Source organism: Pristiophorus japonicus, chromosome 5, assembly GCF_044704955.1.
Source record: "Pristiophorus japonicus isolate sPriJap1 chromosome 5, sPriJap1.hap1, whole genome shotgun sequence".
Classification (NCBI taxonomy): domain Eukaryota; kingdom Metazoa; phylum Chordata; class Chondrichthyes; family Pristiophoridae; genus Pristiophorus; species Pristiophorus japonicus.
This window is the reverse complement of record NC_091981.1, coordinates 119,041,994-119,055,415: the sequence shown is the minus strand read 5'-3', so window position 1 is coordinate 119,055,415 and position 13,422 is coordinate 119,041,994. Positions and strand designations below refer to the sequence as shown.

General features: G+C 45.7%; 1 protein-coding gene across 1 annotated transcript; it reads left to right on the top strand.

The window, feature by feature from the left end:
- The first annotated feature begins 6,310 nt into the window (after nt 1-6,310).
- On the top strand, nt 6,311-12,993 carry rpl15 (ribosomal protein L15). The gene is made up of 4 exons (XM_070880890.1): nt 6,311-6,392; nt 6,726-6,908; nt 9,640-9,776; nt 12,630-12,993. The coding sequence occupies exons 2-4, from the start codon at nt 6,737-6,739 to the stop codon at nt 12,933-12,935; spliced, it is 615 nt and encodes a 204-aa protein (XP_070736991.1). The 5' UTR covers nt 6,311-6,392; nt 6,726-6,736; the 3' UTR covers nt 12,936-12,993.
- The last annotated feature ends 429 nt before the right edge of the window (nt 12,994-13,422 follow it).

The following is a 13,422-nucleotide window of genomic DNA, read 5'->3' as shown; positions in this document are numbered from 1 at the left end:
ACCTGATTGTCCACTTTGCAGGTTCTTTGTGCCTTCCTCACAGCTCACTTTCACACGTAGCTTTGTATCATCAGCAAACTTGGATACATTACACTCAGTCCCTTCATCAAAGTCATTGATATAGATTGTAAATAGCTGAGGCCCAAGCACTGATCCTTGTGGCACCCCACTAGTTACAGCCTGCCAACCTGAAAATGACCTGCTTATCCCTACTCACTGTTTTTTTTCCGTTAATGAATCTTCTATCCATGCCAATATATTACCCCCAATCCCATGAGCCCATAACTTGCATAACTTCCTTGCTTTTGTATTCTCTTCCTCTATTAATAAAGCCAAGGAATCCATATGCCTTTTCAACTTGTCCTGCCATGTTCAAAGATTTGAGTACATCCACCCCCAGGTCTCTCTTTTCCCGCACCCCTATTAAAATTGTACAATTTAGTATATATTGCCTGTCCTCATGCTGCCGACCAAAATGTATCACTTCACACTTCTCTGCGTTGTGTCTTCCCATTTCATCAGACTATGTCCTGCTGAAGCCTGTTGCTATTCTCCTCATTGTTTAGATTCATCCGAATTGAAAAGAGTCTCCATTGCATTTCTACTTTACAACAATAATAACAAATTGTATTTATACAGCGTCTTTAACGTAGTAAAAAATCCCAAGGCGCTTCATAGGAGAACTATAAGACAAAAATTTGACACCGAACCACATAAGGAGAAATTAGGACAGGTGACCAAAAGATTGATCAAAGAGGTAGGTTTTAAGGAACTTCTTGAAGGAGGAAAGAAAGGTAAAGAGGCAGAAAGATTTAGGGAGGGAATTCCAGAGCTTAGGGCCTGGTAGCTGAAGGCACGGCCACCAATGGTTGAGCGATTATAATCAGGGATGCTCAAGAAGGCAGAATTAGACGAGCGCAGACATCTGGGGGGTGGGGGGGTTGTGGGGCTGAAGGAGATTACAGAGATGGGGAGGAGCGAGGCCATTGAGGGATTTGAAAACAAGATGAGAATTGTAAAATTGAGGCGTTGCTTAACCGGGAGCCAATGTAGGTCAGTGAGCAGAGGAGTGATGGGTGAGCAGGACTTGGTGCAAGTTAGGACACGGGCAGCCGTGTTTTGGATGATCTCAAGTATACATAGGGTAGAATGTGGGAGGCCAGTCAGGAGTGCGTTGGAATAGTCAAGTCTAGCGGTAACAAAGGCATGGATAAGGGTTTCAGCAGCAGATGAGCTGAGGCAGGGGTGGAGATGGGCAATGTTACAGAGGTGAAAATAGGTGGTTTTAGTTATGTCGTGTCAAATATGACACCTAGGTTGTGAACAGTCTGGTTCAGCCTCAGACAGATGCTAGGGAGAGGGATGGAGTCAGTGGTTAGGATCGCAGTTTGTGGTGGGGACCAAAGACTATGGCTTCGTTCTTCCCATTATTTTATTGGACAAACTTTCTGCTCATCCAGTTGGACAAGTAGTCTGACCATTTAGAGACCATGAAGGGGTTGAGAGAAGTGGTGATTGAGGTAGAGCTGGATGTCGTCAGCGTACATGTAGAAACCAACGTTGTGCTTTTCAGATGATGTCGCCAAGGGATAGCATGCAGATGAGAAACAGGAGAGGGTCAAAGATAGATCCTTGGGAGACACCAGAGGTAATGATGCAGGAACGAGAAGAGAAGCTATTGCAGGTGATTCTCTGGCTACGATTAGATAGTTAGGAATGGAACCAGATAAGTGCAGTCCCACCCAGCTGGACAATGGTGGAGAGACGGTGAAGGAAGATGGAGTGGTCAACCATATCAATGTCTACAGACAAGTCAAGGAGGATGAGGGATTGTTTAACCTTTATCACCTGTCCTAATTATCATAGTCACAAAGGATGTCACTTCAATACATTGGCAGGGCTGGAAACCTGATTGGAGGGATTCAAACATGGAGTTTCGGGAAAGATGGGCAACAACATGTTCAAGGACTTTGGAGAGGAAAGGCAGGTTGGAGATGTGGCAGTGGCTTGCAACCACAGTGGGGTCGTTTTTTTTGAGGAGAGGGGTGATGATGCCAGATTTGAGGGAGAGGGGGACAGTACCTGAGAGAGAACCGTTAACAATATCTGCTAACATGGGAGCCAGAAAAGGAAGTTGGGTGGTCAGCAGTTTAGTGGGAATAGGGTCAAGAGAGCAGGAAGTGGGTCTCATGGACGGTCAAGAAACTGGAGAAAGATGCGAGGTCAGGGCTAGGGTAGGGGGAAACCTGAGAGGAAGTTTGGCCCGGTGGGCTAGGGGAAGGAAGGGAAATGGCAGATGCAGCTGATCGGATGGTCTCAATCTTAGACACAAAATAGTCCATGATCTCCTTGCACTTCTTGTTGGAGGTGAGGGTAGAGGAGACAGGCGAGAGGGGTTTAAGAAGACGGTTTACAGTAGAGAATAGAAGCTGCGGTTATCTTTGCATTCCAGAATGACTCTGGAATAGTGAGCAGTTTTGGCAGGCGACAGCAGGACCCGATAATGCTTTATGTGGTCCAGACAGATCTGACGCTGAATGGCTAAACCAGTTGCCCTTATCTCCATTCAAGTCTGCGTCCCCTGGACTCCAGGGAGCGAAGATGAGGTCCGTACCATGGGAAAAGGCCAGGGTGAGAAGGAGTAATCATTTTAATAGTGACTAGGGCATCAAAGGTGGTGATGAGGGTGTGGTTGAGTAGATCGGTAGCTACAGAAATATTGTGATGAATGGAGGGCCAAAGGCTGGACAGTTGGGATTGTGAAAGTGCAGTTGTAAGTGAATTGAGAGAGAGTTTTTTCCAGGGGGGAAGTAGTGTTGGGAGGGGCAAGGGGGATGTGGGTTGAGAGCGATACAAGGAAGTGATCAGAGATGACCTTATCTGTGATTGACACAATTGGAGTAGCGAGGCCAAATGAGGTGGCAAAGTCAAGGAGGTGGCCGTGAATAAGTGTAAGTGAGGTTATATGGAGGGAGAGGTTAAGGGAGAATAGTAGGTCAGTGAACTCAGGAGAAAGAGCATGATAAATTGAGATAGAGGGTGAAATCACTGAGGATGAGCAGTCGCTCGGTGCAGAGGCTGAGGGAGGGGAGTAGTGAAGATGTTTATGATACTTCGGTGGTTGGTAGAGAACAAGGATTTTAAATGAGAGGCGAGAGGGACGAAACAAGGTGAGATGCTCAAAGAAGGAGAAGGTGCCAGAGGAGTAAAGGGGCAGACCGTTTAAAAATCTGAGCTCTTTTAATGTACTCCTTTAGTAAAGACAGCTCGCTTGCTTTAAATGAGTTTATGATGAGAATCATTATAGAGGCTCAAAATCATGGCTCAGTTGGTAGCACCCTTGCCTCTAAGTTATGAAGGTTGTTGGTTCCCACTCCAGACTTGTACACAAATATCTAGGCTGACACTCCGGTGCAGTACCGAGGGAGTGCTGCACTGCTGGCAGTGTGGTCTTTTGGATGAGATGTTAAACCGAGGTGTAGGGGGTGGTGGGTCTGTCAGCTTGCCTTCCTGACCAGAGCGGTTGCGAGTCGCTCCCACTCCCTGGTTCTTGACCTTGGATTTATTAATCAGGGTATGATAAAGTACAGCAGACAACTGTTTTGTACAAAGAAGGTTTGGGTTATATTCAAGAAAGCAAATAACACAAACACACTCCAATAAAACTGTAAAATCTTACAAAAAGGTTCTAAACAATGGGGACTACTTTATTACAGGTAATAAACACAACAGGAATACCTCCCACCTCCCACTTACTCTCTAACTAGGTCAAACTCTAGGGCTCCAGGAATTCATGCTCACCAGATCCTTTCTTGACAGCTAGGACTGCTTCGCGGTTTCGGGGTTCTTTGGTTATAGCTGGTTTGCCTTGCCGTACCCCGGACGTGGTAGAAGACCTCTGCTGCGTATTGAAGCCAGTTGGGGCGAGTCCGCTGATGCGGTTAGACATGTTTTGGATTTATCTCTGGTGAGTACCCAATTTCCTTTGTTAGCAACAGGGTTTTAAGTTCTTTAGGTAATTTTTACCCGCTGGATAGACTAGGCACAAATTGTAGAGTGGAAAACATGCGTGGACCCCGGTTTTCTTGGTGTTTGATTTTCCTGGTTGGTTTCGTCGGTCGTGGTGGTCCGGTTGATGGCTGTTAGCAAGTCAGTTGGTATTGATGTTCCACTGATTCGGTTTTGAAGTTCTTTTCTCCGATGTCGCGATGTTTCTTCCTGTATTTTCTCACCGTGTGCTCTCGATCTTGATCTTGTTCCAAAGTGATGGTCAGAAGAAGTTTTCTTTTAGTGCGATAGGCCCTCAGTTATACTCTGAGAGGCTGCTTAATCTTCGCGCCAAATCTAATGTTTCTTTTGTTTAAGTTTTGCTGCCCATTGATTTTAAATGATTTTCTTTGTATAAGTTTTGGCGAGCTAGCTAACTGAAACTTGATTTAATGTTTTAATCTGACGTTGATAGACTTTGGGATCGCGATACTCCTTATTTATGTCCATTGTAATAGTACTGCTTTGGTTTCGGGAAGTCTGGGCTGAGCCAGATATTTCTATGCATGTCGAAAAGGTGTTGGAATATGTATGTGATATTTGGGACCTGTGGGTGGGGTGGATAATGTTTATTCGGTGGTCGATTGTTTAAATGCTAATGTTTTCTGGGAGCCTGACTATAGTTAAACAGCTCTCCCAGACAAACTGATTAGCTACAATATCCAAATTTTAAAAGGAAAGGTTGATCCCACCTCTCTGTCTCTGCAGCTTTTCCCCACTGGCCCAAACATGCCTTTTAAAATCCCAAACTTGGTTAAGACTCGTAAATTTCTTCCATATGCATTTTAGGATCCCAAACTTTCTGTTTAATTGGTCCAAATCGAATTTCCTTTTCAGTGAGTCCAGTGAGATTTCCACGAATTTTGGAATCTTACAGAGGCCCCGTCTGCTCTCTCAGCTGGATGGTAAAGATCCCATGGCACTAATTCGAAGAAGAGCAGGAGAGTTATCCCTAGTGTCCTGACCAATATTTATCCCTCAATCAACATCACTAGAACAGATTACTGGTCATCATCATATTGTGTTTGTGGGAGCTTGCTGTGCGCAAATTGGCTGCTGCCTTTCCTATATAACAACAGTGACTATGCTTCAAAAGTACTTCATTGGCTGTAAAGTGCTTTGGGACATCCTGAGGTCGTGAAAGGCGCTATATATATGCAAGTCTTTCTTTTTTCTCCCTCTGTTACACGTGGCTCTGCTGACAGCTCACTCTTGCTGCACTGGGGGATCATCATCATAGACGGTCCCTCGTATCGAGGATGACTTGCATCCACGCCAAAAAGGGATGAGCTCACAGGTGTTTCAATGAAGGACCTAATTACATTTGAAGGGTGGAAGCTGCCTGTGCGTGGATTTTTTTTTTAACGTGTGGTGACCGTTGCACACCAGCCACCACACGGGCTTGACAGAGCTAGGTCTTGGTCCAGTGGCAAGGATTAACCAGGACGACTGGAGACTAGCTCTGCTGCACGGACCTAGCGCGCACACATAAAGCAGTATGGGCTGGCCCGTGCTTCCCAGGGCCCTCGCCTCTTCTGGGTCTCAAACTCTCGCATCTCCTGGGCCCCAATCACGTCGCTCCATGATCACTCGCCACTCCTGCGCCCCGACCTCGCCGCTCCTGCTGTACCTGCCCACGCTCCAATCACCGACCTGAACCTTGGTGATGGCCTCTTCACAGTCGCCCTGTTCACAGCCGTCGCTCCCCAGCACGTGGTACCTTGAAATGGTATGCTCCTTTGCTGGTCCCAACCTGCTGATGGTCCCCGCCGCTCCGAAACTAGTGGAAGGCACCCTGCTGACAGCTTATTCTTAATCATCATAGGCGGCCCCTCGAACGAGGATGACTTGCTTCCACAAGGGTTCACAGATGTTTCAATGAAGGACCCGATGTTCCGGTCCTGAACTCCAATTGAGGGGCGGAAGATGCCTGTGCGTGGATTTTTTTAACGCGTGGTGACCGTTGCACATCAGCCACCACATGGGCTTGTCAGAGCTAGGTCTTTTCCAGTGGCAAGGATTAACCAGGACGACTGGAGACCTGCTCTGCTGCACAGGGACTTAGTGCGCACACACACCGTGCTGTTGATTCCTGTATGGTGGCTCTCCTCTCACACGGGGTGGAAGGTGCGATCTACGGGACAGATGGCAAACTGCTGCAGTTCATTCTGAATATTGCACTGGGAGATAGCTCTGCTGACAGCGCGCCCTCCTCTTCTGACTGAGCCTTCACCGCGCCCCCTGCCGGCCGCCGGCCGCAGGTCCTGGCGGAAGTGACGTACGCGCGTTGATAAAGCAGGGTGGGGGCCGGCTTCTGTCTTTTCCGGCTGGCGAGCCATCATTAGGTGAGGGATTTAGAGCGCTCGCTGTATGCGTGGCTCCATCCTGCGCCATCCTGCGCCCGCTTCACCCATCGGGCCCGCCCACCGCTCGGGTTGTGATGTGCGCTGCCCCGCGGCCACGGCCACCCTGGTATTGGTGCCGAAAGTCACCGGAGAGGCGCGGCACTGCGGCGGGGGGGCGGCTGGGCCTGATCCACAGTCAGCGGCTGAATGGCGGCGGGCCGGGGGAAGGCAGCTGGCGGTGCATTACTCAAACACCGGCTGGGGGAGAGGCCGCGCTGTGTCCAGGGTCGGTGCTTGGGGCCTTTGCTAATGTTTAATGTGCTCTGTCTGCAGACTGACCCAGGATGGGAGCCTACAAGTACATGCAGGAACTGTGGCGGAAGAAGCAGTCGGATGTGATGCGATTCTTGCTGCGAGTCCGCTGCTGGCAGTACCGCCAACTCTCGGCTTTGCACCGAGCTCCCCGGCCCACCAGGCCCGACAAGGCTCGCAGACTGGGCTACAAAGCCAAGCAAGGTAAGGCCAGGGAGGGAGGCTACGGAGCTTCAGTTCTCTGAGCATTCACCGGATCCTGGCTCGTCACATTCTGGGTCTGTAAACTAGATGATGGTTTGTAAGTCGAACAAAAAAGGAGACAGCACATTGGTGATGCGTTCGTACTTGGTGGAATCTGCCAGAGGCAATAACAATTGCTTTGATGAGGATGTTTGGGTGCTCGACTGAGAAGCCTGGGCCAAATGTTCTGTTACTGTTGATGAGTGATGTTTGGTGGAGAGGGCACATGTCACACATAGAAAGTAGATACAGGATAAGGCCATTCGGCCCTTTGAGCCTGCACCACCATTCAATAAGATTATGGCTGATCATTCCCTCGGTACCCCTTTCCTGCTTTCTCTCCATACCCCTTGATTCCTTTAGCCATAAGGGCCATATCGAACTCCCTCTTGAATATATCCAATGAACTGGCATCAATAACTCTGGTAGGGAATTCCACAGGTTAACAACTCTTGAGTGAAGAAGTTTCTCCTCATCAGTCCTAAATGGCTTATTCTTTACCCTTAGACTGTGTCACCTGGTTCTGGACTTCCCCAACATCGGGAACATTCTTCCTGCGTCTAACCTGTCCAGTCCTGTCAGAATCTTATGATTCTATGAAATCCCCCCCTCATCCTTCTAAACTCCAGTGTATAAAGGCCCAGTCGATCCAGTCTCTCCCCTTATGTCAGTCCAGCCATCCTAGGAATCAGTCTGGTGAACCTTCGCTGCACTCCCTCAAACGTCCTTCCTCAGATTTAGGAGACCAAAACTGAACACAATATTCCAGGTGAGGCCTCACCAAGTACTTGTACAACTGCAATAAGACCTTCCTGTTCCTATATGCAAATCCCCTAGCTATGAAGGCCAACATATCATTTGCTGCCTTCACTGTCTGCTGTACCTGCATGCCAACTTTCAATGACTGATGAACCATGACACCCAGGTCTCGTTGCACCTCCTTTTCCTAATCTGCTATTCAGATAATTTGCCTTTGTGTTTTTGCCCGCAAAGTGGATAACCTCACGTTTATTCACATTATACTGCATCTGCCATGCATTTGCCCATTCACCTAACCTGTCCAAGTCACCCTGCAGCCTCTTGGCGTCCTCCTCACAGCTCATACTGCCACCCAGTTTAGTATCATCTGCAAACTTGGAGATATTGCACTCAATTCCTTCATCTAAATCATTAATGTATATTGTAAAGAACTGTGGTCCCAGCACAGAGCCCTGTGGCACCCCACTAGTCACTGCCCGCCATTCTGAAAAGGACCCGTTTATCCCGACTCTACTTCCTGTCTGCCAACCAGTTCTCTATCCATGCCAGTACATTACCCCCAAGACCATGTGCTTTGATTTTTGCACACCAATCTCTTTTGTATGGGACCTTGTCAAAAGCTTTTTGAAAGTCCAAATACACCACATCCACTGGTTCTCCCTTGTCCACTCTACTAGTTACATCCTCACAAAATTCCAGAAGATTTGTCAAGCATGATTTCCCTTTCATAAATCCATGCTGACTTGGTCCATCCTGTCACTGCTTTCCAAATGTGCTGCTATTTCATCTTTAATAATTGATTCCAAAATTTTCCCCACTAATGTCAGGCTAAGCAGTCTATAATTACCTATTTTCTCCCTCCCTTTTTTTTTTAAAAAGTGGTGTTACATTAGCTACCCTCTAGTCCATAGGAACTGATCCAGAGTTGATAGACTGTTGGAAAATGATCACCAATGCATCCACTATTTCTATGGCCACTTCCTTAAGTACTCTGGGATGCAGACTATTGGGCCCCAGTGATTTATTGGCCTTCAATCCCATCAATTTCCCTATCACAATTTCCTGCCTAATAAGGGTATCCTTCAGTTCCTCCTCCTCACTAGACCCTCGGTCCCCTAGAACTTCCCGGGGGTTATTTGTGTCTTCCTTCGTGAAGATAGAACCAAAGTATTTGTTCAACTAGTCTGCCATTTTTTTGTTCCCCATTATAAATTTACCTGAAATCTGAATGCAAGGGGCCTACTTTTGTCTTCACTAATTTTTTTCTCTTCACATATCTATAGAAGCTTTTGCAGTCGGTTTTTATGTTCCTGGCAAGCTTCCTCTCGTACTCTATTTTCCCCTTCCTAACTAAACCCTCTGTCCTCCTGTTGAATTCAAAATTTCCCCCAGTCCTCAGGTTTGCTGCTTTTTCTGGCCAATATCTTAATAATTTAAACTGAGTTTCTGACTGATTTTCGATAAAACTAAATTTGTCATTTATTGAGCTATAAAACACTTCATGAGATATCTAGTTGCAAATTTAATTTTGTAACTTATAATTGCATTAGGGCAGTTAATCGCCTCATTGTGCACTGTTGAATGTATGGTACGAGTACTTTTTGAGCCAAGTTGGATTTTGCAGAATGCCACGGGGGTACTGTAATGCAGCATGTTGGTGCATGACAGCGAGATGGAATTGTCCACAATTCCTTTATGCACTCTGCTTCTGGGCCACTTGTTCTCATTTTTTATGGTGCTGTTAACCCTTAATCTAGCATCTTCTGAATCGGGACATATTAACATATATGTGCAGAAATAAACTGCTTAACATTTTGATGATGGATGCTCAAGAACAGAAGTGGGTAATAGCCATGTGTTGGTATTGGTGGCTCTTGTCAAGTTGCTTCATTCATTTTGTGAAACATACCGGCTGATCTCTTGATCTTCACAGGTTACGTTATCTATCGTGTGCGAGTTCGTCGTGGTGGCCGCAAACGTCCCGTTCCCAAGGGTGCGACCTATGGTAAACCAGTGCATCATGGTGTCAATCAGCTGAAGTTTGCACGTAGCCTTCAATCTGTTGCTGAGGTATGGTGTTTAATCAAAGCACAACACGCTAAACTCGCTGTCCGCCATAGCTATAGTGTCTGCTGTAGCTCCGTTGTTGGCACTCTTGCTTCTTGAGTTGTAAAGGTTGTTCGTTCAAGTCCCGTGCAGAGACTTCAACACAGAAATCTAGGCTGATACTCTAGTGCAGTACTGAGGGAGTGATGCACTGTCGGCAATGCAGTCTTTCGGGCGAGATGTTAGACGTCTGCTCTCCTAAGTGGACGTAAAAGATCCTATGGCACTAAATTGAAGAGCAGGGATGTTTTCATTGGCCAGTATTTATCCCTCACAAACAGATTATCTGGTCATTATCAAGTTGTTTGCGGAAGCTTGCTGTGCACAAATTGGTGGCTGCATTTCATGTATTACAATAGTTGCCCCACCGACACCTGGGAGTCCCTGGCCAAAGACCGCCCTAAGTGGAGGAAGAGCATCCGGAAGGAGTGTTCAACAAACCAGACCACCCACCCTTTCCTTCACCGACTGTCCCACCTGTAACAGAGACTGTAATTCCTGTATTCGACTGTTCAGTCACCAAAGAACTCACTTTGAGTGGTAGCAAGATGATTACAGTAGTGACCACTTCAAAAGTACTCGGTTGGCTGTAAAGTGCTGTGGGGTGTACTGAGGTCATGTAAGATGCTCTATCAATGTAAGTCTGTGTAAAGCTGTTTTTTGATCAGAGCAAGATTGCTGGCCAAAGCTGTTCTCATTGAATGGGTGCCTCCAGTGGTGTTGCTCTGAGTCATTTCTTGATGTGTAATGGGAGCCAAAAAGTCTTGGTGGTTTTGACCATTGTTCTATTGAAAGGACTTTGGTATGTTTTATTATTAATACTTTTTGAGGTATAGCTTCCACAGAATTAAAATTACCAGTAACTAAATTGTTTCATAGTTGGACGGATCAGTTTGTGCGAAGTTGCTACTCAAGTACCATTTTGAATTAAGACAGCGAGCGAGCTCACTCGTGCCAATGTGGTCCCATTCATTTTGGGTGTGGCAGGTGATAGTTTCTAGGGGTGTGCACTGGGGTGGAGTAGTAAACCATTTAATTGGCAGCTCTTCTGTCTGTTCTGTAGAGGACCCAGATAAGCAAAGTTAAACTGTTCACTTTGGTCCAAGATATGGTATGAGACTGGTTGGGTGGATTTCCTGTTTGAGTGGCAACTAAGCCTACAGGTCACAAGATGCATTCAAGGCAGATAAATTGTTATAAGTCCACTGATGGAGTTCGTGAGACATTTTTATTTGAGGATGGAACTGAAATTAGTTGGGATTGCAGTGAGATTTGATTATAACTATTGCTCTTTACCGTGACTTTCTGTTTGTAAAATAACAATTGTTGTATGACCTTGTCGCACTAGGGTGTAGTCAGTTCACTCACCCTACTGAAACATTGGCCTATACGTCTCCTGGTTATGGCATTGTAGGATTTAAACATTGAGTGCAGATACACTTCCATGTGTAAGGCACAGGGTGCACATACAGGAACGATCAATGCTGCTGAACGGAAGGAGATGTCTGAGGGAAACAGAATCTTAACACACATTCTGGGATGTGCTTATTGTGATGAGAAAAGACTTGCATTTATATAGCGTCTTTCATGACTTCCAGGCGTCCCAAGTGCGTTAGAGCCAATGACATTATTTTTGAAGTGTAGTCACTGTTGTAATGTAGGGGACACAACAGCCAATTTGCACACTGTAAGCTCCCACAAACAGCAGTGTAATAATGACCAGATAATCTGTTATAGTGCTGTGGATTGAGGGATTGGCCACACACAAGATTGCTCTCCTGCTCTTTGAACTGGTGCCCTGGGAACTTTTACGCCAACCTGAAAGCAAGCAAGGCTTCGGTTTCATGTTTCAGACAGTGCAGCACTCCCTCAGTCTCTGGAGTGGGTAATGGCCCCAGTAAATATTGATGGCCCCTAGAAGAGAAAGAGGTGCCCATTTCACAACACTGCTGTAATATATACAGAAGATAGTGAATGCATAATACTTCAACATTGCTTGCAGTATGGGTTTTCCTGGACCTTCCACAGATAGAAAATTAATTACCTTGCCGACCCTGCAATTTGAGACCTAATATGTTCGAGCAAAAGCTATCCCAACTTTTTGGAGCAGTTGGTCAGATCCAACCAATGTGGTGCAAAACAGAATTCAATTTGCCCCAATGCTAAAGTCATACTGTGACTAACCTAACTAGCCCCAAATCTTGACTTCTAGGCTCGCTTTCACCTTCCTCTTTTATTTAAAAAAAAAGATATGTTTTGAGTTCACTTCCAATGTAGAAATTTTCACCCTTACCTTTTAGAATGGAGCCATCTTACACCTGACTGGCAGCTTCATTTTTCAAGGAAATCTACTTTTTCAGTTTGGGAACTGATATAACCTGCAGAGCACTGTCTAAATAGAGTATACTTCAGATATATTTCTACTGGTAGACATGTCCATTTTAGCAAAATAGCTAGTGTAATCTAATGTGGAATAATTTGTATTGTCTTCTGATTCCCCAACCCAGATATAGTAGGTTTGTGACTTGTCTCTGAATTGTCCTTTTTAAAATTGAACTTGGCATGTGTGAAAGTTGCTGTGTTGTTTGAAGCTGGTGTCAGTCTGAAGGTATTGTTCAAAAGGTGCAAATTACTGCTAGGTTGTGCTGTAGTCAAATATTTTGCTCTTGCACCTGTCCTGGATAGCCCACTTGGCCAAATGGTTTTCAGAGCTCATTTTTAAATACTCAAATCATGTAATTTAGTCTACCTCTGTATTTAAGTTTAACATTTGAGAGTTTGGTCAGTTAACCCTTCTAGTTTTTTTCTTTACTTTAGGAGCGAGCTGGTCGTCACTGTGGAGGATTAAGAGTTCTCGCCTCGTACTGGGTGGGTGAAGATGCCACATACAAGTTCTTTGAGGTTGTTCTCATCGACCCATTCCACAAGGCTATCCGACGCAATCCCGATACCCAATGGATCACGAAGCCTGTGCACAAGCACAGAGAGATGCGTGGGCTAACATCTGCTGGCAAGAAGAGTCGTGGTTTGGGCAAGGGTCACAAATACCACCTTACTATTGGAGGTTCTCGTCGTGCTTCATGGAGAAGGCGCAATACACTGCAGCTGCGTCGCTACCGTTAATGTGTAGCGTCTGTATATTTTACATTGGTAAATAAATTGTTTTGAGGATTTTCCTGCACCAGTGATGAGCGCTTCATTTCAATGGTGATGACATCATGCTATTGAGAGAATGGCTTGATCAAATGTAGATGAGTGGTTGACCAGCACTCAATTCCTTGTATACACTGGTGGGTTGCTATCTGAGCTTATCTCCTATTGGCTTTAGTGTTGCTGTCTTCAGAGGACCAGGAATCTTGTTTCCTGCCTCTCTTTTGTAAGTTAGTTTGAATCTATTATTAAGGATGTGGTAATGGCATTTAGAACATAAGATTTGGCAGAGTCAATGTGGATTTATGAAGGGGCAATTGTGTTTGATGAATCTGTTAAGTTTTTTTTTTAGGTTATAACGAGCAGAATAGATAAGGGGAACCAGTGAATGTGTATTTAGATTTTCGGAAGGCATTCGATAAAGTACCACGTGAGGGTATTAAACAGAATTAGGGCTCAT

Coding starts and splice junctions, on each gene's coding strand:
- rpl15 (XM_070880890.1), top strand. CDS start 6,737: ATGGGAGCCTACAAGTACATGCAGGAACTGTGGCGGAAGAAGCAGTCG. Junction 6,909..9,639: donor GGGCTACAAAGCCAAGCAAG/GTAAGGCCAGGG, acceptor TGATCTTCACAG/GTTACGTTATCTATCGTGTG. Junction 9,777..12,629: donor GCCTTCAATCTGTTGCTGAG/GTATGGTGTTTA, acceptor TCTTTACTTTAG/GAGCGAGCTGGTCGTCACTG.